Source organism: Dicentrarchus labrax, unplaced genomic scaffold (assembly GCF_905237075.1).
Source record: "Dicentrarchus labrax unplaced genomic scaffold, dlabrax2021, whole genome shotgun sequence".
Classification (NCBI taxonomy): Eukaryota; Metazoa; Chordata; class Actinopteri; family Moronidae; genus Dicentrarchus; species Dicentrarchus labrax.
The window spans coordinates 12,829,420-12,853,884 of NW_026136711.1; the positions used below are offsets into that span (position 1 = coordinate 12,829,420).

The window sequence follows — 24,465 nt, forward strand, 5'->3', positions numbered from 1 at the left end:
CTTCACAGAGGGGAATTCACCTCAATCTCTGTGCCCTGAAATCTGCACACAAATCACAGCAGATCATTTATGACGGTTATTACTGTGAAGTTTTTCATAGTATTTTTTCTTGCCTTCATTACAGCATCATGGTTGCTCAGTAGTTAGTGCTAACACTGTAACAAAGGAAAAAATCATCATGTGAACACAGGATCACTGAAGCATCAGGGTTTTGTGTCTCTACTCATACATAAACTTTTTGCCTCATCCTTTCACCTTGTTTGTTTGCTGTATTATAAGGTCTTTGGCTTTAAAGGCTTCCCCTGAGATTCATTTGTTTTTTAATGCTAAAATTTGGGTTTACCCCCTTAGTCTCTCTGCTGTAGTATCTCCAGCTTATGGAAATAGATATTGAGATTGGACATTAGATCTATATTATAACACTTAAAGTCCCCCTAATATTAATAATAATAAACACAAATAATAATAATTTTACCTTATTATTACTTCATATCGAGGTTTAACCGTCATTATGAATGATGTCTTAAAAAAAAAGTGTCTGTTGATGGGGGAACGTTTCTCAGCGGCCATCTTCAATCTCTGTTTTAGGTGTGCACGTACAAGCAGGATTTTGTGACATTACTATAATGGTCCAATATGCAACTTAGTAAAATCTGTGCATAATCACATTTGCCTGAGAATGGACTTTTCAGGGAAGAAGGAGACATTGTGTCTGGTAATGAAACAAAAAATATTTGTATATTCATAAATTCTGGATTTTCAATAACAGAAAGTAGATATGATTTTAAGAAATGTACCTTGGTAATTTACATATTTGTGAAAAAAATACATATCAGACCATAGTATTTTTACATGTCTTAAAATATGTCTGGGGGATCTTTATAAACTTAAGAATAACAGCATGGATGTTGCCTAATTCCCACATCTTAAGCTTAAGTGCTTAAGTAGCCTTCATGACTCTTGCAGTGTGTTAGGCAGAAAATATGTCACCATCCAGAAATTTTACACTAGAGCGGGGTGGCAAGACAGTGATCAAAAAGAAAGAGAGAGAAAAAAACCCCATTAAAGTTATTCCACAGCACTGACCAGATAATGCTGATAATCCGCCATCTTTTAAAAATGCATGTTTGCACAACCCTAATTAATATTTTGACAGCTTCCCTTCTTGTACCAAAAGGAGAGTAAAATTTTAATGAGCAGTGACTATGAAATACATCTTATAAATATTCATGTTCAAATAAGATTTTTGCCTTAAATATCTATTTCAGTCAGTACATGTGGAAGACATTTAATAAAGCTTGGCAACACACTGTAAATGGCAACAAGGATAAAAAACAGACAGTTGTGTCGAGCCTAATGTGAACACACACACTTCATGTCTGTGGCTGTACCCGGGCCAGGATATCTGGCTCTGACCTTGACCGGTGGAGAAAAGCCATCTCTGGGCCGGGATCCATGCATCACTCTCTGGTGACCACTGACCTCCAACAGTCGTTTTACTTTAACTACTCCCAGTGCAGCCGTCAGTGTAGAGGGTATAACCTTTGTTCCAACATCAGCAAACTTTACTCCTCTTCTGTGTCTGCTGGGGAGCGCGAGAGGTGGGGCGACTTTTACAACTGACCACTGTCCCAACTGCCCTTTTGGGCCGACCATGAATTTTTTGTTAGATCCATCTGCAAGCTTAAAGCCTTCAATGTTATTTAAAGCACCAACACCAATAAACACAATCCTCGCATGTTACCATAAAGGAGCTGCTGTACACTGTCAAAGATGACAGATGGGCTTGGAATAATCAACAAACAAGGACTGAAAGAGTGTTTGATTCAAGATGTTAGCCATGTAGCAGGCTGGAGTCTTTAGCTTTGATGGACAAACAACCGAGATTGGGACTTGAATTGATTGAAAAACATGAAGCGATGGACCTTTTACAAGTGCATCTGTCAGATCACTGGTGAGCGGGCCGTGTGATGGATTGAACTCGCTGACACGTCCCTGCCAGGTAGCAGAATGTTTGAACACCTTGACAGATGAGGAAGAGAATTGATTTCCGTCTGTGTCAAAACGTGAATACGTGTCTGTGGGCTCAATGAATAGTTAATGTTTTTTAACTTGAAGTGGTCCACACAGCACTCGGTGTACTTAGATTAATCATAGCAAAACGATGGCTTTCCAAATGGTGTCAGCCGTAGTGTCTGTTTTTTTGGTGACTCACTCTCATATCACTCGCATTCAGTCAAGACAGCAATTAGGCTTTAAATTCTCGTGCCATTTTGTTGGATGAAATTTACAGGTTGGGCTGCAGAATCGATACCTCCTGATAATGGTAAACAACAAGCTTGACTTCTCTTCTTTCACTGACTCATTCAGGTCAGGCCTTTGTCTCTTCCTCTTTACCTCATCAGTTTACATCAGTGCTCTGCAGGTGTGCTGATTACTTAGTTATTAACCAAACAAAACAGTCAATGAATCAATCAGTCAATCATTCCCATAATCATGCATGAAAGCAAAAAGAGTTACCGTGAAGTGCTTGATTAAAAAAACACATTTTCAGCGTAATGACACAGAGGTATGAGTGCAAGGTTTGTGCAACAGAAGTAAAGTATTGAAAGGGTCACGGGAGCATGAAGCAAATGAAGCAAGTGTATAATTACAGCGAGGCTGAGACTTGGACCCCTGAACCCGAGGTCAGCTTCAGAGAGTCATTATTCTGCATTAATCTCTGCCCCTCTCAGAAAAGAGAGGGCTGAGGTTTGATTAGCTATTCAGAAAATATCGTTTTGCTTTCTAATCACACAGCTTTTCGGAATTTCTGAATTTGCACCCTGCAGACTTGAAGAAGAATTCCTGTGTTTTCATTTGATTGTTTTTGAATTCTAATTAATTCTTAGAAACGCCAGAGAGAGGGTTTCCTACTTTGCATGACCTTGGATTCATTCAGGTAAAACTGGAATACACAGTTACACGTACAAACAGCAACATTTATATAGGATAATGCAAAATGCAGCCTGTAAAGTAATTCTATATCAAAATTACGACTAAAAAAATATATATATGTGGTATAGTGGTATTTGCTATTAATATTATTACATTAAAAAACCATACTATACCGTATCTAAATGATTCCTTTTCAAGTGTGTCTGTGTGTGCACTTTGAGTATCAATGAGTGTAACTCTGTGCTTGTGGAGTTGGAGGGAGTGTAGGTGTGTATGTATGTGCCTATTAATGGATGAACAATGACTCCTTTTGTTGTGTGGTTATTTCCTTTCCTTCATGTGGGTACAAAACCGATTTACCAAAATGTATCTCCCACACAGCTGACACAGATCTGCCTTACGGTTACTCCTCTCTTGACAGACTTGTTACTCCAGTTGTGAGAGCAGAAAAGGAATAGGATGTTGCTTAAAAAAATAGAGGAAAAACAAAACTAAGGAGGCCTTTCAACTCCAACTGAGGGTCAGATCCTCTCCTGGCAGGTTAAAGGTTGAGAGTCTAATTACACCGTCAGTGCTGTGAGAGCTCAGTGGGATGTGACAAAAGATGGAGGAGAAAACCTGCCTCACAATCATTATCCTCAACTTCTCCAAAGACACAAACATCTTTTTTGATCCAGGAGAATTTCACTGTTTGTTAGTCTCTCCTTACGTTTGCCTGTGTGTTTGTCAGTAAGAGAAAGGAGTTATTGTTTTCTTTGGTACAGTATAATGTGCTCCTTCTGTCCATCCCCTCAGGCGGTATCTGCAGCAGGTTTGCGTCTTGGCAACCACATACAGCAGCAGAGGGCTATAGAACAATGAGAGAGCTGAACTGTGGGGGGCAGAGGTTTTATAATAGGAGGATGGGATGTTTGCTTGGCTGTTCTTGAGTGTCATCAGTTTGGACTTTTAGATCCATGCAAGCTGGGACAGAAATGAATAAACTCTTTTTGTTTTACAAACTCTTGTGATATTTGTATGCACAAAACCCATTTAAAGACAAGGTTTGCCAATAAGCGCATTGTTTGATAAACTATATTCCGCTGATAACAATGGTGACCCTCCTTGGTATGAGACGATGTTTTAAAGACGGTATCAAACTGCATCTCACTCTAGCATGCTTATGATATTCTGCTTGCATCAGTTTGACCAGTAAAATATGAGGCAGAACTGCAGCACTTCTTGTCCCTCCCCTCAAGTAGTGTCCATGTGTCTCCCCCCTGGATGTATCTCAAATGTACCATGACAACCTGTCATGCTCAGCTATACCCGCCTGCAGCCAAACAGAAGGGTTCATTCCCCATCAGTGATCAGCAGCAAGCGGGCATCTGCGTGCATCTCTTGTTGAAAGAGTTTACTGCTACAGCAGCTACATGACAACACAAAGTGGTAGCATGTGTGCATATTAGGGCATCTGCATGCATGTGTTGAGTATGAGTGCATATGTATGCATGTGTATGTGTGTGTGTATGTCCATACTGTGGCTGAGGGCTTACATGTCTCATACACTGGGATAAAGGCAGTGGTGCAGTGATGAGCGCCTAATCTGAGTGCATGTGATCGGCCCGGCGAGGCTGGAGAGATATGAGCGTTTGACTTGTTAAAAGGGATGTTCTTCAGTAAGAGCCTCGTTGGCCCTGACATAACTGGGACATAGTTCTCCTTGTCAAAGCTAATAATCAATTCCCACTACGGGGATAATCTGACAGCAGACCCCCACTGAACATGACGCCTCCCAACACAAGCTGTCGTCACATCCCCATATATTAAAAACAACCCAAACAGTTACCAATAGCAGCTAGAATAACCCTGTGTGGCCCATATTCTTAAGGTAGTAAACACTCGACAATGGGAGTGATCTTCACTGTGTGCTTTGATGTTGGAGTTTGATGCTAATGGCCGATAATACAGCACATCAGGGAGACTGCCAGTTTCTGCAAAATTTGGCCAAAGATAAAGGAGTTTTCATTCCTCCAGGCACTGTATGTGTGTCCAAACCAAACGACCTCTGAAGATATACTTTTGATTTGTTCTATCAGAGCACTGGCTATTCTTTATATATATAATTTTTTATATATTTTTGTGGGAACATAACCTGTGTATGGTACAGTGGCGGCAGGTGTCCCCCAGGGGGTGGTGAGATGAGCTGGGCTGCGGCATCGTTCCTCATCTGGACGGAACATTAATAACGCTGGGACCTGGGGAGAAAGCTCCATCTGGGCCAGGCCGGTGCGCTGCTGAGGGGACAGACCACTGACTCCACAAGTCTATAATCCCTCACATAGCGCAACGGCAGCCTGCGGGGCCCAGTTGACAAACACATGCAACTTTCAGGTAAAGCTTTTCTAGATAATCAAAACCCTTGAATGGAGTCCCCCCCTCTCCTCCATTGTGTGTCCATTTAGTTCCATACTTACAAAAAAAAGATCCTTTAGTTAAATGCTGTGTTTGCAATGCATGACACTTCCGACTACAAATGAGCTCTTATGAATAATCACATAATTATTTCGTCTGCCCTTCAGCCCTTATCCCATGGTGGTTTCAGTGTTAAATAAATAACAAACAGCCAAGCAGGTGAAAATTATCCAAGAGAGAAGGCTAAGGCCCCAAATAAAGCAAACCAAATGATTAGAGGTGAGGTCGCCTTAACTCTTTCAGTGTGGTGCAATGGTGCTCAATACAGTAGCTTCCTGCTCAGTGACTTGTCATTTCCATTTTTATCACCACTCCCTCTATGAGTGCCTGTTAATCAATACACTAACAGCAAGGACTCTTTCGCTGCGAGAGCCCGAAAGCACAGAAGCATGAAGTGTTAACAACATCTGCTTCTTCTCCACCTCCATTCCTTGGTCCATCTAATTTAGTTTTTGAATTGTATATCTTTGTCAAACTTCTATTGGCTACTTCTTTGGATGTCCTTATATCCCCTTTTATTATAACATGGTTTTCATCTTTAGGGTTGTGGGCAAGAAAATGTCTCAGTCTGAAGTTAAGGTTTTTCTGGGATTTTAGGTCTGTCAAGGCCATGTCTAGTGAGACACAATCTGAGTGAATATAAAAGGAGTCCAGAGTCCCTTGTCTGTTGGGTGCTGCGGAGGAGACAATGTCTGGTCGTGTGTCTCTCTGTACAAGGACAACACACTCTCAGAGCTCTGTAAATGTTTCATTCAGACGATGCCTCCAATCCCAGTGCAAACATCTATTTCTTGAGAAAAATATCTCAAGGACCAAAAATTCCACTGTTCACCAAAAAAGTTTTATAGGGTTTTGGGTAATGATTGATCAAACGGAGAGAAAGTTCTTTTGTATTGTCCTTTGCTCATATGTAATTCATGTTCTAGGATCTTCTTGAGTGTCAGCTGTGGCTAACCAACCCTGTGAAACCCACTGAGCGAACCTGTCTGGCCCTTCATGTAACATCCCTCATAATGAAGATATTTTGGTGTCATTTCTTTGCAAGAGGGCAGTCAGAGAGATGACTTTGATCTCTGTTGAAGGTGGGGGTGAAAAGATCGGGACTGAGGAGCAATAAATGAGCTCCGTGGAGTGAAAGGGGTGTCGCAGTTCCTTCTCAGTAGACTTGTGACTTCCTGTCAGCTTTTTTTCCCCATGGAGCTGCCTCTGCCTGATTGTTTTTCTCAGCTGAGGTAATTCAGGTGCACTAGCCTGGAGCTTCCCTGACTTGTGTTTATTAGTTATTCATTTCCATCAGCCTGAGCTGCCTTAGGCGATGTGATCTGCAACGTGCTCCCTACTCAGGTGTTCAACAGCCCAACTGGATCATCCTCTATCTCCCATGATGCCCAGCAGCACAGCACTAGGTTCTTAATGGTTCAGTGTATTTTTATATTTAGAAATATCAGAGAGAGACAGCAGAGAAAGGTATATTGGAAAATGAAGTAGGTCTTTGTCTGAGGTGTTTATTAAAGCATATGAAGAATCATTATTTTTGAAAAAAATTATTCAAACCTGACAATGATCTCATTTTGGATCAGTGGTGAAATGTACATTTACTCAAGTACTGTACTGAGTATAATTTTATGATCCTTGGACTTTACTTGAGTATTTTTATTTTATGTTACTTTCTACATTTTTGAGGCAAATAATGTATCATATACTCCACTACACTAGTGACTTTGCGGGTGTAGATTATTATAGCAAACTAATCAACTTCTAATTTATGATGATTAAGCTTCCTAGCAGTATATAAAGTAACTTCTTTTCTCTCTGTAACATTACTCAACAAACAACCAGCTCAAGGCTTACTTATGTTGTGTCTCATGAGTAATGAGGCACTGTTGCAATTAGTTCTGAATAATGGATTTATGTTTTTTATGATTTCATTCTTAATTTTTAGCTGTTTTTTCATAGATTTTATAATATCTATTTATATGTATGTTTTATCTCACAATGCATGTGCAATATTTTACATATCTTTCCTATTTTTTTATATGTATCTTATTATTGTGTATTGCACTGTTAGGTATTCTATCTATCTATTTAAGTTGATTGCAGCTGTGTGTAGCACTACTGCTCATGCCAAATATACCCTCTGGGATAATTTATTAAAGTATATCTTGTCTTATCTTAAAATTAGCTCCACATTTAAACCCTCCCCTATACATCACATTTTGTGTAGAAAGCTGCAGTTAGGCAGGACAAGTCACTGAGTCACTAAACTTCAAGCATGTTGGATGTATTATGTAAATAATTCTTAGGGATAATGGGCCGAGTAACATGTATCAAAGAGAAAAAAGCCCTCAGTACGAAATGGTCAGCAGCAGCACAGTGTTAAAACACATAAGATCTACTCACCATCCACACAAGATGGTTTGTTGCGTGTCGTCCCGGCCACTTTCCCCGGTAAACAGGAGCACTTGACTGTCTGAGAACGCTCCTCAATGCGATTCTTGTTACAGCATCGGTGGGCGGCAATCACCTCACACGTACCTCCCTCTGCAGACAGACACAAATACAGAGGTGAATGGTCACTAAATGGGAGAGATTAATAGAAAACATGTTACTGAAAATTAACTGAAGCAAAGGTACTGTGACTTTTCATTATAGGTCCAGTGTGTAACATTTAGGAGAATCTATTGGCAGAAATCGAATATAATAACCATAGGTATGTGTTTATTAGTGTATGATCACCTGAAAAAAAGAATTGTTGTGTTTTCGTTACCTTAGAATGAGCCCTTTTTATCTACAGAGAGAGCAGGTTCTCTTCCATGGAGGCCGCAGGTTGGGCCGCCATTTTTCTACAGTTGGCCAGAATGGACAAACCAAACACTGGCACTAGATAGGGCTGTTAGCATTCTTTGCATGTTTCACAGCTATTTCTTCTTCACGCTTGGAAGTGGAGGGTGAAGCGAGTGAATTGCAATCTAAAATTACACTGCTAGATGTCACTAAATCGTACACACTGGACCTTAAACTGGCTATACATGCGTTTTCATAAATCCAATCAAGAAAAAATATGTGAATGAAAGACAGGCATAGGGAAACTCAACTACCTCAGATCATATCATGTGAGGCACGCTGCAGTACAATCATTGGGCACTTCCACTGTAAGTATGTGGAACAAATTGGCCCTCAAGGCATCTCAATTATGTCATCTAATTGCCTCTCACTCAGTGCTGGCTGTTCTCACTCCATACAAATCAGCCCGTGATGAAGATCACATCATGCACTCACTATGTATTAATGTGCCCCCTTTTGCATCCTTGATATCTTCCATATGTTGTCAATATGATTAAAATGAGACAGATCTTTTGTCTACGCTTCTGTAGTGAGCACCTGGCAGTCACAGGCTTCAGTCATAGACTGAGATTGCTGAGACCCTTGAGTCCCTTGACTAAGCCAACACAGTCTTGGGCTATACTATACTAAAGCATTAACTCCAAAGCATAGGTGACATCAGTCAGAGCAAATGCTGTACAATAGGTCCCAGTCTGACAAAGGAGGATGTCAAAAAAATTCTGTGAAAAGAGAAGGCGATATGCGCCGATGGCGATACTGGGTCAAAATAACAATAGGAAGGAATGCCCAGGGGAGGGAGAGGGGGGTGATGGAGCTGAGGGACATCCTGAAATGAGTGAGACAGGCAGAGAGAGAGAGCTAGAGGACAAGGTGTGTCTGGCTGCCAGGGACTGGCCATGCCAGTGAGTAATGAGGGAGCCACTGGAAGTGCCCCCTTCACACAATTATAAAGCGTGGGGCTAATGCAGCCAGCGGAGCTGCAGGAGAGAGGCCCTCCATCACCGCTCTCCCCTTTCCATATGCCCCAGGAAAAACTCTTTATCTTCCCTTGACAGCCACCGCAACAGACACTAGCGTCCAACAATTAAACTAGAGCTCATCCCCGGAGAGGAGAGGAGAGAGGAGAGGAGAGGAGAGAAGAGAAGAGGAAAGGAGAAGGGTAGAACTTATCCTTTCCAATCCACAGAATGGATAGAGTGCAAAAAGAAAGGGAGACAAGCAAATGCCACATTCCATCTTGTTTGTGTCTTATTTCACTTGGCCCTACCAAGTTTTAAAGAGAACACCCTGCTGCGGCAAGAAGATGCATTTGCTTCCACTGGCATGACAACAACCGGTGTGTGTTTCTCTAGCTTGGTTGGCTGTGCAAATGTTTGAAATGGCTCGGGTCAAGAATTACGGAGCTGAGCTCCCAGCAGCCTCGACAAGTTTGGCAACAGTTTTCTTCTCCCATTCCCATCAATGTCGGCCGTGGCCAGACCAAAGGCTGCAGAGTCCTGGATTAAAAGGCAAACATTTGCAGTCCTGCTGGACCGTGCTGTCGTGCAGTATTAATGTCACTCTCTAAGCGCTTGTTGTTAGATATTTCTGGGCGGGAAGAGGCAGAACACAGACTATAAAAGTGAGGCGAAAATCCCTTGAGTGTGCTAAAACCCCAAACCCCACAATGTGTTGGCTTGTTGAATATTTTACTGACAGCTTCCTGACCTGCAGACTTGCTTTCAAGTCAAAGCAGATCTCTGAATAAGTGAGGACTTTACGTTGCATCACAGAATACTGAATTGGGTTGAATCCCCACGGCTAGATTCAGAGCCGGATTTGCAGGTTAGCACCACAGAGTTGTACCCAACAAACATCTGACAAGGGACAACAAAAGGCAACCCCTATCAAGACTTCTGGATTCATTTCTTCAGTGGGTCCTAGAAGCAATTTTGAGCATAACATTTTCAAGATTGTATGTTTCCTCATTTTAGTCAGAGACACTCAAGTCCATAAATTCACCATTTATTGCGATTGCTTATACAGTTAGATTTGGCACACAAGGCTCTGTTCTTTGAACGAGCTCTCCAAGAATGTGAGCTGCATTCTGCTGGGAGAACTAATCCACTCATGGGTTAGCTGTAGTTCCATTTAAAAGTTTAGAATCATAATTGATTTTTTCTTCTTTCCTTCAATAAAAGCCATTTTATCATAGATTAAAACAATATAATTCAGATGCCAAATGTATTATTTACATTTGAAATAATTTTGGCCCCAAAAGAAGAAGAATTAAATGATAACCATCCATTTAGTCTATGTCGTTGTTGCATAACATGGGGGAATACTATTGTAACCATGTCCCCCCCCCAAATACCCTTCGATTTGGAATTTGTTTTCCAGTCCAGGAAAGCATTAGTGACCCAAGATTGTTTTTTAAATACAAAGGTGCAATTGGGCTCCAAATATTTTGGGAACCCATTTCTCTTTGTGGACTTTGCGGTCTACCCAGTGGTTACACTGAATAGGTCTAAACTATGATTTGTCAGTCCATAGTATGTTCAGCTGATATTCCGTGATCTAATTCCAGTAGCGTTTGTATTATATTATACAGGAAGAAGTCTAACCCTTTAGAAGACATTACTGAAAAGTCACATGATGTGAATTTAACATTGGACAGGAGTTGCATTCAATGGATTACTGTACAAATTGGTACGATTTGCTCAATGATCATCAGTAATGTAAAGGCTACATGGTTTGTGGGGCTTAAACTTGTAAAAATGCTAATTCTTTATTCTTTAATGGAATATTGTTGTGTTTGTTGTATATGTTTTATTTTTAGACTTAGAAGTTATTAGGACAGAACCTATTATTTTGATTATTATGATCATTATGATGAAGATTATAATTATTGCCATCAGAATTCATGATTATCACTAACACACACACACACACACACACACACACACACACACACACACACACCTACACACACACACACACACACACACACACACGCACACACGCACACACACACACGCACACACGCACACACACACACACACACAGCACATGCCTGTGTGTATCAGCCAAGGGGCAAGGTCCAGCCATCAGCCAGGTGGACATTAGGCATGATCACTATGAACCATCTGGTATGTGGAGGAGAGAGCAGTGTAAATGGTTTCACGATGACTCTACTGGGCCAGTCATGAGAGCCACTTAGACGACAAATGGCCACTTGGACTGGACACAATCCCATTCAGGTAGTTGGTGGGGTAAATGACCATCCATTATCTGCGTCTGAGAGTGTGTGTTTGTGCTCATATCAGTTTGTCTGTTTATTTATGCTTATGATATTTTGTGGTATTCCATTGTTTATATCTTCTACTAAAACAATCAAGTGCACAACAGTTACTGTGTGTGCATTATGGGATTACAACAATGGATGGATGTAGTGCTTGGAGCCTGTCAGGCGGCTAAAGGGGTTAAACCAACCTGCTAAGATGGAGTGGGTGGCTGTGCACTCTAGCCTTTGGTGAGTGGAGGTGAAGGGCATCGATGGGACCACTGACTGGTCATTTTTCTCTTGGCGGCCCACAGTGACAGCAGCCATTAAATGACTGGACAAGGTGATTATGTTTAAGGAAATCAATGCTTCATTGTTTTCAGCTTAGCCCCAATGGCCAATTAGGAGCTGTTAATGAGGTAAGATTGTAAAATGTGGAGATAGATGGGGAAGAAGGAATGGGAACTCACAATAAAAAAGCAATATTTCATATTAGCATATTTAAGCACTGAGAATTTCAGATTTGTAAACAAGGGAAATTTACACTTGACACTTTGAAAAAAGCAAAAATCCAATGATTCACATATAAACAACATGTTATGCTTAAATGATGTACCATGTTGGCCCAAATACAGGACAATATATTTTATGGAAATTATGTTTAGAAAAGTGTGGGTTGTCTTACATTCTAGGACTAGATACGTGTTCATAACATCAGACGCTCTTTTTTAATTGTGACACTGTCTCCAACAGAGAATGTTGCATTATGGGTTGTTTGTAATACGTGTTGCAAGGCTAGCATCTGTAACTTTTTTTAGACAGACCTAGAAGTATTTTCTTAGCCAAGTTTAAGCTACAGGAGTGTCTGTCTTTGCTGCCATAGATAGATGGCTCACTGTCTGTCTATGACATTGTTTCTGTGCATAAACTCAAGGTCACAGTAACAAACTCGTGACAGTTTATTCAACCAAAGACTCCAGGCTCACAGGAATGAAAGTGACAGTTTCTTTTTATCCTCTGAGTGACAAAGAATGTACTCTACTGGCAACTGATTTCCCTCTGATCTAGCTGCATCCGGCAATTTTTTGACACAGAGATAAATGCAGGTGCTCGTGATATGTCACCAAACCACAAAGTTTTCCCACTACACCTTGGCTCAGCTTCAGCGTCAACAGCTATAATCTATGCAGAGTGGCCAAGAGCGGTAATCACTGGCTCACCATCAGCAAGCATTTCTGTCACCTCCTTTCTAACTCCATCTCTCTCTCACACACTGCTACAGTTATTAAGTAATGACATATGGCCGAGGGAAGGAACACAGCAGCCGGGAAAACTTAAGCCTCTCAAGGACTCGTCATAACAACTTAATCAGTGCACACTCGGGTGAAAATGAGCCGTTTCCGCCTGCATGCTGGAGTGCCTGTTTTGTTTTGCCAGACAGGCAGCTGCTGCTGCATCAACCACAGTCCATCTTTCTTCACAATTCCTCCTTTTCTGTGGGCTTGTTGTTGTTCCCCAGTGCATCTGTGTAACTGACAGCTATCCACAGTCTCAGTGCTTCTAATTGTCAATTTACATCTCAGGTAGCAACAGGAATTATGGTTACCATTGTCAGTAAATAAATGTAGACATGTGTAGAGCTTAGAAATGTAAATTTGACACTGAGTTCTTATTCAAGAAACACAGTGAGAGCTGAATTTCAAATTATTGCTGAAAATTATGCACATTTGGAAGACAAACTGAGACTCTCACAGAAGCCAAATGCCTTTTTACGAGTAAACAAAGTTACTTTGTACTGTGCGCCAGAGAAGACAATTCAAACCCCCACAAAGTTTTATTGAACAGGCAGATTGTTTATTGAGTTTTTTTTTTTCTGTCAACTTTTCTCTCAGTGAAATCATGCATAATGGAGACTGACCCCTTTTTATGACTTGTGATGCAGTTTTAAACAAAATAAAATTAATCTGATTGAAAAGTTGTCAGATATGTCCAAAATGAAAAAAAAGCTCTAGTCTGTTTGTCCCGATTAGTTTTATGTTTTTCAGATTTGAGGGTGGAAGAAAGACGCATATTAATGATCTGTTTCAAGAAGCAAAGGCATCAAAGTGGCCCTGGGCCAGCTGTCCCACTGCATATATGTTTAATGACGCTCATCAGAATTTAGCTTTTCATTACTTAAACATCAAGTTAGAACTTCATGAACACTCCCCCTGATTACTTAGGATAATGTTTAAACACGCTACAAAGCACCATCGAGTGGATTCCAAATGGAGGCCTTAGAGGCAGTGCCAGGGAACAACTTTTCATGTCCTTCCTCTTGGCAACTGATTCGGTTTATATATTTTACCAGAAATTACACAACCCTCATTTACTGCTCAAATTCCTCTACTCCTCTACCTCTACTACAGGACCAGTTAAAATGAATAGTGCGTGGAGAGAAATCCCTTGGAGGAGTAGAATTAGTCCTCTCCGCTATGTTTTCATGATGGACTATATCACTGCTAATGCTCCCCGAATAACACCTCATGGAGTATGGAGTAGATGTGTGAAGTAGTGAGAAAACGAGTAAGTGACTGCATGCATAGTGCATATTTCTGTGTATGTGCCACATTAGAGGTCTGCTGTTATGCATGTCACTGTCTGGAGGTGTTAACATGGACACTGACTGTGTCCTTTGTCGGTAGAAGCATAAAAAGACACCATTCCTCTTATGGTTTGGACATGTAGTACGTCTTTGCAGTGCTGAAGTTCTCCTAGCCTTTGAAAGTAAATCGTCCACTAAGGCTTGAGCCCCAGCCACTTGTTCTCACTCTGAGGCCCTTTCCCAGAGAGCTGACTCTCGACAATGAATAATGAAAAGGTAGCCTCAAGGAGGAGGACTACCAGAGGAGTATGAACCATTTACCACTAAACCCATTAAAAGAAGAAGTGGGAGGTACGTGAGCTTTGGGACGATTTACAGTGCAGACTGTCTCGAAGATTAACAAACAAATTAATCTCAGGCATTGTTAACCGTTGTTTATCCATCCATTCTAAAAACCTTTTGACCCACATGTCAGTGATGTATCAGGAGCTAGAGTGGATTCACTGTTTATCAAGTACCCATCAGCATCAGTGATCCGTATGGTTTCTCTGACCTCAGCCAGTATGAAGGCTTCAGGCTGGTTTCTCACTGACCCTTCTGTGGCCTGGATTACACTTTCCTCCTGAGGCAGCATCACCCACAGTAATGGGAGTAGACAAACAAGTGGACATAGCAGCTATAGTAGCGCCTGGAGCTACCACAAACCTGAGGGAGGGAGGAGGAGAGGGGGGAGAGGGGAAGGGGGGGAAAAAGACACTCCAGAGCTCAAGCTGACTGACAGGAACCACTGACCCAGCTATACTAGAGTCGCACAAATCAATGTTGTTTTTTTCCCCTTTGCTAGTATGGCTTACTTCTTAATCTAGCCATACTCTCACAGAATGCTGAATACTACTCTACTACAGTGGGTCCAACGTACAGAAACCTACCAAAGAATGGGTTTGATGAATAAGGAGAAAACCAGTTAAAGAAAAATCTCCATATGCACCTGGGTTTTAATAGCCTTTCTTCATGCATGGAGAAATGGAAATATGCTCCAGTGTACTGAATAGGAAAAGTATAGTGCAGCAATTGCACCATTGGTGGTAATAGTCTTGACATCTTTAACAGGTAATTCCATTAGTAGGAATAAGAGATGCGAGGTGCTGCTGGCCACGGCCCTGGTCGATTCTTAATCACCTGTATGGGTTTCCTCTCGTGGGCCTGTATGACTCCAATGCTCACATCTTTATGGTTATTAAAGTTAACGATTGCTGCGTGCCTCATTTACCAAGGCTCTATCAATACCAGTTCAGCACCATGAAATTACCCCAGTCCAGAGGGAGCAGCGTGACAAACCGGATTAAGAAGGGTTCTGTAATGCCCTGGCATATATAACTCTCCGTGTCATGGACTCACTGCAAGAAGACCCACTGCCAAGCTCAAGCCTGGTGAAGGGAGGGGCAATAGAGGGGCTGCTGACAACCATTATAGCTTAAATGTCAATTCAGGCTTTTATTACCCACATGGTTGTTCAGAAAAGCGATGAAAACTAATAGCCAGCAGGTTAAAAAAAACGAAACAAACAAACACTGCTTTGGAGAAAAAACATTAAAAGTTCTCAGAAGTTACTTTAGAGACGAATTGAAAAGGGGGATGAATATGGTAAATATATGCAGGATGTAACCTAGTTCTGTGGTCTTTCAGGTGTAAGGATAATTTTGTTGAATGCTATTTTATGCGCATGACAGTTATATTTTGTATGGAGAAGGACTTCATTGCATTTTAAATGTGGTATCACAATAAAAACCCACAGTAAAGGGGAGAGATGGCTCATGTCCCTTCACATACATCCCGCTTATCTTATTTATATGACAAGAGGGCGAAGCCAGAAATAGTGTAGTGCAGTGCCAGAAACACTATTGTACAGAATTTACTATATGCTGTCATGGTCATATAAAGAGGCACATTAGATAAAGTCAGCAAACTTCTATTTATGTCTTCTTGTTTCTTACTTTAATCCTCTCTTTTGCTATGTGACTGCTGTGTCATTACAAACCAACACAACCATTGGATCCAAGCATGCAGGTGTGGCTGCACCTCTCTGTGTTTTACTGCACCCTGCAGTACAGTTGGCGGTGCCTGACCTCTATCCAATGTCCATATGACACAGGTCACTGCTCGCTCTAAATGAGACTCGGATGGTGAAATGAGAAACTAAATTGTCCATTCAAAATCACAAAACTGCCTTTTTGAACGGCACCATAGAGCAGCCTTTAAAAAGTGACATTCCTTGGTAGAAAACAATTTAATTCTTTGAGCCCTGGAAAGTGGCCTGAATATAGACCATGTGTTTCCACTCACCTCTTCTAAGAAAAAATAAGAAAAAAGGAAAAAGGTCTGATAATGACTAAAAATGAAGTTATAAAATGCTATACAGGACTGTTGAATATGATACATCAGAGCTTCTGTCTGGACTAAAAGTCTATTTTGAAACTGTGTGACACAGAATGACACAGTGGAGGAGTGATGTTGCAGAGAACACGGTGGCTGTCTCAACCATACAATCACACCATGCTGGGGCTTCTGCGTGTGGGGTCTAGAACTACATGTCACTCAAGGTTCAGGCGAGGTCTGCCTGGATTACACACAATGCATTATCTAATATGCATAATGCATCAGCAGGCACTTAACATCAAATTATGGATGCATGCACAAATTCTCAGAGTAGTGTATGTAGGGAAAGGGCACTTTGCTGTGAAAATAATCTGCCCACTTTCTGTAAAGCTGAGCAATCAGGGAGTTCCGTGGCTTACATTACTGGGCCCCATATGCAATAAATGTTAATATGCTCAAATCCCTCTCACTGGAATGTTTGCATGTTTTAGTGCTGCCTTTTAGCATGAAGGCAATTGGCTGCATCTCACCGTGTGTCTGTTAATGTTCTCTTACTTATTCATTTAATTATTCATTTATTTATTCATTTATTTTATCGTATGCACACACAGCATTTTACACATAAGTCCAGGCTGCTAGTGCAATTGTGGCTAGAAAGCTGTGGAAAGTGAGCCTATATTGACATACTACTGGTTGAGACACAGCAGACATTGTCTGACATGTACATGACAAAGAGTTTTCCACTAAGCACCTTATTAAAGCGGATGTTGGCTTTTAAATGACACATTCGTGAGATGATAATTATATGGCAGGGCATTGATCACTTCCCCAAGGAAAATCAATGTGCTAAACACTTAGCTCCTGTTTGACGATGCAGAGTAACGATGTCAGATGTGGCATTTAACGTCTGACCTTGCTCTCGGTAGCGGCAAGGACAGGAGTGTGTTGTGGACTATGAAGAAGACAGGAGCATGAAGCTGTCATGAAAAACGATAATTCATTATGATGGGAGAAGTTTTATTTAAATTGATCAAGCAACTGCCACATTTTCCTACCTGTCTATTATATTTTATGCCATACACTAAATCAATAGATTAAATCATTGATCAAACAAAGGGCACAAAGGTCATTTAGCTAAAATGCACCATTTGTTATTAGGTTCCCCTAATTTAATTGGTGGGAATTTAATAATTATATACGTATTTAATTTAATAATTAAATTTTTCTGAATACAAATCTGTAACTCTTACTTTTTCATATACAGTATATATATTGAACTGTATTGACGATATGGCAACTTATACTGTGAGATTTTCTGACTTTGTCGACAATCAGATATTTCCATCCTTTAATATCTGTGGTTATATTGGGTCATTATGGGCAATGTTGCAATGCAGGACTGTTTTATGGCAATGTTTGATTTTTATATGATTGTAGCATCAATATCAATATCTTGACTTGTCAGGTATTTAAATTGCTGGATTTTCTCAATTGATTTTCCATTAAAATGCCTATAAACTATTTCTGTCATATTATGTGAGTACAGATGAGTGCAATACTTTAAATGCCTTCCAGGAGAGACTGTCTGAAAATGTGGGCTGATATCCTTGTATTTAAACACTCATCTCTCCATGACAGCCTTTTTCTTTTTATCTTTTTGAGTCTTTGAGTGTGGCCATTCTGAACAGATATAAACCTAACCCTGCCTTCTGATGTACTCAATTTGTTGTTGGACAAACTAGTTATTTTCCAGCATAACCCAGCCTTAAGTTTCCAGAAAAAGGCATCACAAAGAAGGGACCCTTTCCATGCATTTCCAACACATGATTAAATGTAATTGTAGCCAAAGATTATGTGGAACAATGATTTTTAATGACAGGAGTCTTCACTGTTAATTCCCACCATCCTCAGTGATGTTTCTTTATTGTAGAAGCCAATTATCCTCCTCATAAAGCATTGCAGATACCTTTAGAGACAGGATCTCAGTCCTAGCAGAGAGCATAATGGAGACTATTGAAAATATAGCACAGTACACTATGTGCATTAACTTGGGGCCAAACAGACATTGGACAATAATAATCTATTTTTGTGTCACTGAGCACTAAAACGAGTCTCCAACCTATTTCTCTACCTGTGGGAAGGAATCATAGCTATGACAAATGTCTATAAGTGAGGCGAGAGATGGGTGAGGGGGGTGGTTGGGGGTGGATCAGTGGGGGCAAGAATGAGAGGAGAACGGGAGCGTAGTTATTTGCAGACTCTAAAATCGGAACAATATGAGAACTGGAACACAATTTGGCATCAGATTACTCACAGCGATATCCATCAAAACACACAATTCAGTCACTCAATATCATTACTGTCGGCTTGATAAGCTTTTAAGCTGGAGATAACATCTTGATGTGGTAACACAAGTGGGAGAAGAGTCTCAGTCTCATCTGTTTCCATTGTTGAGGCCACAACAGAGAAAAATAAACCACGTAGCAGGGCAATGAGATGAGAGATGATTCATTACAAAATGATTGACGAGTTTATCATTAACAAGCCGCCATCACACATCCCTGCAGACAAAGACAACAGCAAACTTTTCCCAGTTATGACATCTCTTTGAATCATCACTTAAGTGTTTATTAAGAGTGTTTTTTTTATATGAATCCCATGTTTTCTCTGTGTGCAGAGATAATATTGCAATCAAATGTTTTTCAGCTTCCTGTGGCTTCTTATCAAATGCTGTAACATTGGAATGCACTCCACTGACAGAATGCTGGAGCTCTGTGAAAAGAAAAAGCCTGACTAACTTTCACTCTTTTCTTTTTTTGACTGAATGATTACTTCATCTTCCATAGCAATCCTCGGCGGAGAGGAATCAGTCATGAATTGAAATATGCCATGATTCAGTCACAGAAACTATCCCCCATCTATGAGATTAAATATCAGCCGTAATGAATGACGCAGGCTCTTGTACCCATTAATTATAAAGATTAGAATCATGACTTTCTTTTGAACTCGTGCCCATGCTGATTCTCAAGGTCACTCGGTCCTATTAGAAGACTGGCTTGCAACCAAACACAGAGATAAAATGAATTAAATGTTTAAAAAATTGTTTTCCAAACCCTTTTCTGATGCCTCAAAATTCACTTACAAAAAGTTATGGTGACAAAACGACCAAATTATTAAATTTTTAGAGTTTTGTCTCAACATTAACGTCTAATATCCACATACAGTGCATGTACCTTTGGCATTATATTGTCTCGTAACTGTGAAACCCTTGAGTAGAAATGAAATGAAAACCTGAATCTCCTCATCAGTCTTGCCTCTACATACCTGTAAATTTGATCTGTGCCACCAGGGTGGACTGTGAAATCATGTGGCTGCACATCAAAGTGTGACTGTACTCAGTATGCATACTAATGCAAGAGCAATGCATGCACTGAGCTCTCTGATAGAAAGAGAGAGAGAGAAGATGAGAAAGAGAGCAAGAAAACAACCAGAAAATCTCCCTTCAAAGGAAAATAAAAATATTGGAAATACTGAATTGTGTTGACATTTAGTGAATATTTTATCCAGGAGAAAAATAAGGTTAAACACAATTTGCAGGTACATAAAGGTCCAGCTTAACTACTTTACCATGCTGATATATACCTTTCATCCATAGATTGTACTTGTAAATGCCCCTACCCTTAACCCATCAACTTGGGAAGAAATATGGCTGGTGTGATGCCAAAAGCAGCAGTCACCGTGTGTATCGTTTTTATCCATCATGTGTGCTGCATCATTTCCCTGGTCATTGCCTGTGTACTGGTGGTGCGCCACGCCGTGACTGTGGGATCAGAGCTAGGAGATAAGTGATTGTCTCCTGGCAGACAGACGAGCTGCCTTGACAGGCAATGAAGAAAGGAGCCTCTGCAAAGCACTTCAGTCGAGGCTCTCCCTATTTCTCTCTGTTCTGTCTCCCTCCATCCATTCATCCTCCCATCTGTCCATCCATCCATCCATCTCTCCATCGCTCTCCAAGGTAGGTCAAAAGAAAGATCCGGCTTGGCAGCTCATTCCTCACTCTGATGAAGCCGCTTGTTAGAGACTCATCAGCTCCTCTCTGTGTCTTGCTTTCACTCACACACACACACACACACAGACACATACAGACACACACACACACACACACACACACACACACACACACACACACACACACACACACACACACACACACACACACACACACACACAAAATGCCACGCTATCTTTCACTCTAATACTTGTCTTAAAATGTCTCCATTTCACTTTTCTCACTCCCTACATGCCTTCCCTTCTTATGTCTCTCTCCCATTAAAGACATCTCGGACGGCGGACTGTATGAGGGAGGTATAGCATCTGATCACAAGTGTGACGTGCAGACCGCACTATGCATGGTCTCTCATCACTGACCAGAGGTCATCGAGGCTCAGGTGCCCCACTGGCTGGCATTTGTTGCAATAAAAATGCACCTTTGCCCTAAAAAGCCTGCATTGGGTGTGACACATATATGCCACAATGGAGAACAAGCAGAAGGGGATCATGAAAAAACACTCACACACACACACACACACACACACACACACACACACACACACACACAGACTTTCAAAATGGCTCTTACGAGTTGTGGTAATTATTGCAATTAAGTCTGTCATACAAAGGAGGCATTCAGCAAGGTGCAAATAAGTGTTCTTAAATGGCAACTAATGGAATTGTACTGATTGTATTTTGCTTGACACTGTTGCAAAGAAGTGTGTTTTTGATTAATTTCATCATGGAGTAATTTGTACATTAATTTTCACATTATTGCTCTGATCTGTCAACACCTATGCACTCTAAATGGAAGAAAATGCAATAACGATATTTGCCAGCTGTTTCTTGCACACAAATTAAATTAGAGTGCAGCTCTCAAGGCTCAGCAACAGATGGTTGATCGAGAGGAGAGTAAATCCCAAGTAGTTACTGTACTATGACACCCCTATGTTTATCTTCACAGACTTTTCTGGATGAGCTCCATTATTTATCCAACTGGTGGCATTTTGTAACAGTAAACTGTTGTATGTTTTAAACCAGACAGACTCATTCAGCTGCAAACAATGGCAGCTTGTTTAAATGTGTTTTAAAGGTCTCCTATCTTTCATTCTCAGAGTTGCTGTGGCTGAGGAAGATGCCAACTCTATTCAAAATAGAAATGTCTTCAGACCCGCCTGCTCTCTTTGGAATTTAATTAATCACCTTCAAATTTGGCATGTGGCCTTCTGAGAATAGTGCAGCTTTTTGTTGACGTCACGAGTAGAGCTTGGCATGCCCTCTCTGGCCTATACACCTCTGTTGGCATCAGCTGGAGGGCTCTGATAAGACGGAGGAACAAGTTGAGACGCAGACTATGTTGCATTCTTGGGTCTCTTTTGTAACCTTAGAACCCCAGAGGGTGTCACTCTGACTATACTGTGCCTCCTCTCAATGCATTGCAGCACAGCGGCATCTTTTACAGACAAACTTATGGGAGAAGGAACAAACTGGCAATTTTTTACATTCAGTTCATCACTTAAAGGGAAATTCTGTTTTTAGATGACCTGGGTCTTATTTGTCATAGTTTTGGCAATGATTTCTATTGGTAATAATATGTTTCTGTCCCTGTATTGCTTTGTTGTAATGAAGTGTGTTCCCAGATTTTGGCAATTATTTGATAAACACTATGTTTTCATGGCCAATAAATAGGATGGCCAAATCTATAAAAATAAGACTCAAATTGTAATAAAAAGGTTTTCCAATCAGGAAAAAACATTTTCAAAGTGGGGCAACGAGCAGCACAAGCAGGGCTCTGAACTTTAAGTTTTCTCCTGAATCTCTTGACATTCTGTCTGTGTAATATTTTGGTGCCGAACAGTGTTTCTTTTTCTTTTATTAATGAGAGCAAACTAAATACTTGGACCGAATGTGCAGCAATGACGGCAAAATGATAAACGTAAATGTAATGTAAACAAAGCCTTTTAAGTTTTCACTCTCCAACCAGTGATGAACGTTTAGGACACATGATCAACATGTTTATTACTTATTTCTACTACTCTTGTACAAATTAAATTACTAAAAAACCCACCATCTGTCTCTGCCTGCAGATTTGTAATCCTGCGTGTTCACACTGTGCTGCTCTGCACCATCCAGAAAACAATATGATTTCTTGAAGAATTGTCTCTGTATTGTTGTCATGCTTCCCTGTGATTGGCACAGCTGTTTTCAGAGTGATGAGACTGGCTGGGAGTTTGCTAATTAGCACTATAAACAAAGTACAGCTGAGGATAAAAGAAAATCCATTAGTTCTGCTTTAATTTTGGTCATAAAAATTTGACCTGATGACAGTGCTAACCAAGCAACAATTATTGTTATGGAGACCATGAATGTCTGTGCAACGATTCATGGCGACCCATTTAATAGATATAACAGGCGTGACCAAAACGGTGGACCAACTGACTGACTGACATTCATTCATATCTAGAGGCACACTGCTAGCATGGCTAACAACACCCAAAATTTTCTGGTTGGAGCAATTTAAATGTGAATATGTTGGTTTCCTGTGTAAACAAGTTAGACCAATATAACATTTTGAAATCTGGTATCTGGATTAATTAAGTATAGCTCATGTTTTTAGGAGTTTTATAGACATTTAATCAATTAAGTGATTTATTAGTTAATCCTAAAAGTAGTTGCAGCCCTATGAGAGAGGCAAATGAAAGGGATGAAAGGAGACGGTGGAACAGGAAGTCGGATAAAAAGACAGATGGAGCAGGTTGCCAGCCGGTAAGCTCACCATACTGCTGTGTCTCCTCATATAACTCATCACAAGGCACATCCCTTTTTTTCCTTTCTTCATCAACACTAGGTCTCTCACTGACCTTGTCACAACATTTAACTAAAACTTTTCTTAGAGGACACAGTTTAACAGAACTTTTCCGCTATATTTATTTGCTCCTCTTGTAGGAGGATAAACAGGAATATGGGTCAGCCCTGCAAGAATACCTGAAGACTTTCAATCGCACAACTGATGCACAATCTGGTGGCAAAGAAGGCCCCTGAAAAACTCTTTAATCAGTATCACTACCTCAAATCAAAACTTTTAGATTTTTCTCACTAATGCAATTAGAAATAAGGAGGGACTTACGCTTCCTGAAACACTCCAGCAGTGAGGCATGAAAAACCCTTAAATTTGGCATCAAAAAATTCCCCCGTCAACTCTCTTCTTAAACCTTGTTAAACACATCATTCCTGTCATACAGTTTGGGAACACTACAGCCTTGGAAAAGACACAAAGTTAAGTTAAAGTGCAGACATAGGCCTTGAAGGACGCATAGAAAGTTAACCACATAGAACATAGAACATTTCTCAATTCAGTCAAGCAAAGGTTCAAGCTTTTGATCAGTGCGCATACTGTACTGTACTGTAAAGGGCATTCATAACTGTCATGTATGGCTCAGTATAGATCTTGCATCTGCAGTGTTACTAGAAGTAATGCAGCCCTATGCACTTTACCTTCTACTGGTTCTGAGCAAAAGCTCTGTTAATTGTCTGTCCACTGTCCATTATGTTGGAAGGCATATGGATGAACTAATTAGGAACGCTCTGTTCTTTGCCACAAAGTGCCTGCTCCCAGCTCTGAGCCACTGACTACACGGGGCAGGTAATGAGCTGAGCTGCTGATGTAGGAGCCCCTGTATGATACTACAGGGGACACGCAGCTAAGACCTCCATACTGGATACGTGTTCCTACAACGCGCAGTGGCATGTGGCAAGGGGTGCCACGCTACTGCCCCTTCAGCAAAGCACTGTTCACTTATTGTTAATGAATCAATCAATTTCTCCCAGATAAATCACAGTGAACGCCTTGCAACGGCCAACTGTCACCATGATGAATTCCTTCATTTCATGTAATAAGCTGGCTGGGAAGTGATTTATCCACGGTGCGCAGGCGGCTTTATACAGCAGTGGACAGAGG

At 40.8% G+C, this 24,465-nt stretch overlaps 1 protein-coding gene across 4 annotated transcripts in view; it reads right to left on the reverse strand.

Moving 5' to 3' along the window:
• LOC127371589 (chemokine-like protein TAFA-1) overlaps window positions 1-24,465 on the reverse strand; it is a 101,281-nt gene that overhangs the window by 10,933 nt on the left and 65,883 nt on the right. For all 4 annotated transcript variants that reach the window (XR_007886419.1, XR_007886418.1, XR_007886420.1 and 1 more), the window contains exon 3: window positions 7,792-7,932. Coding sequence is in view for 1 of the 4 variants with exons in the window: in XM_051414470.1 (XP_051270430.1) it covers window positions 7,792-7,932 (141 nt within the window). In the remaining 3 variants the exon portion in view is untranslated. The remainder of the gene's footprint in view (window positions 1-7,791; window positions 7,933-24,465) is intronic.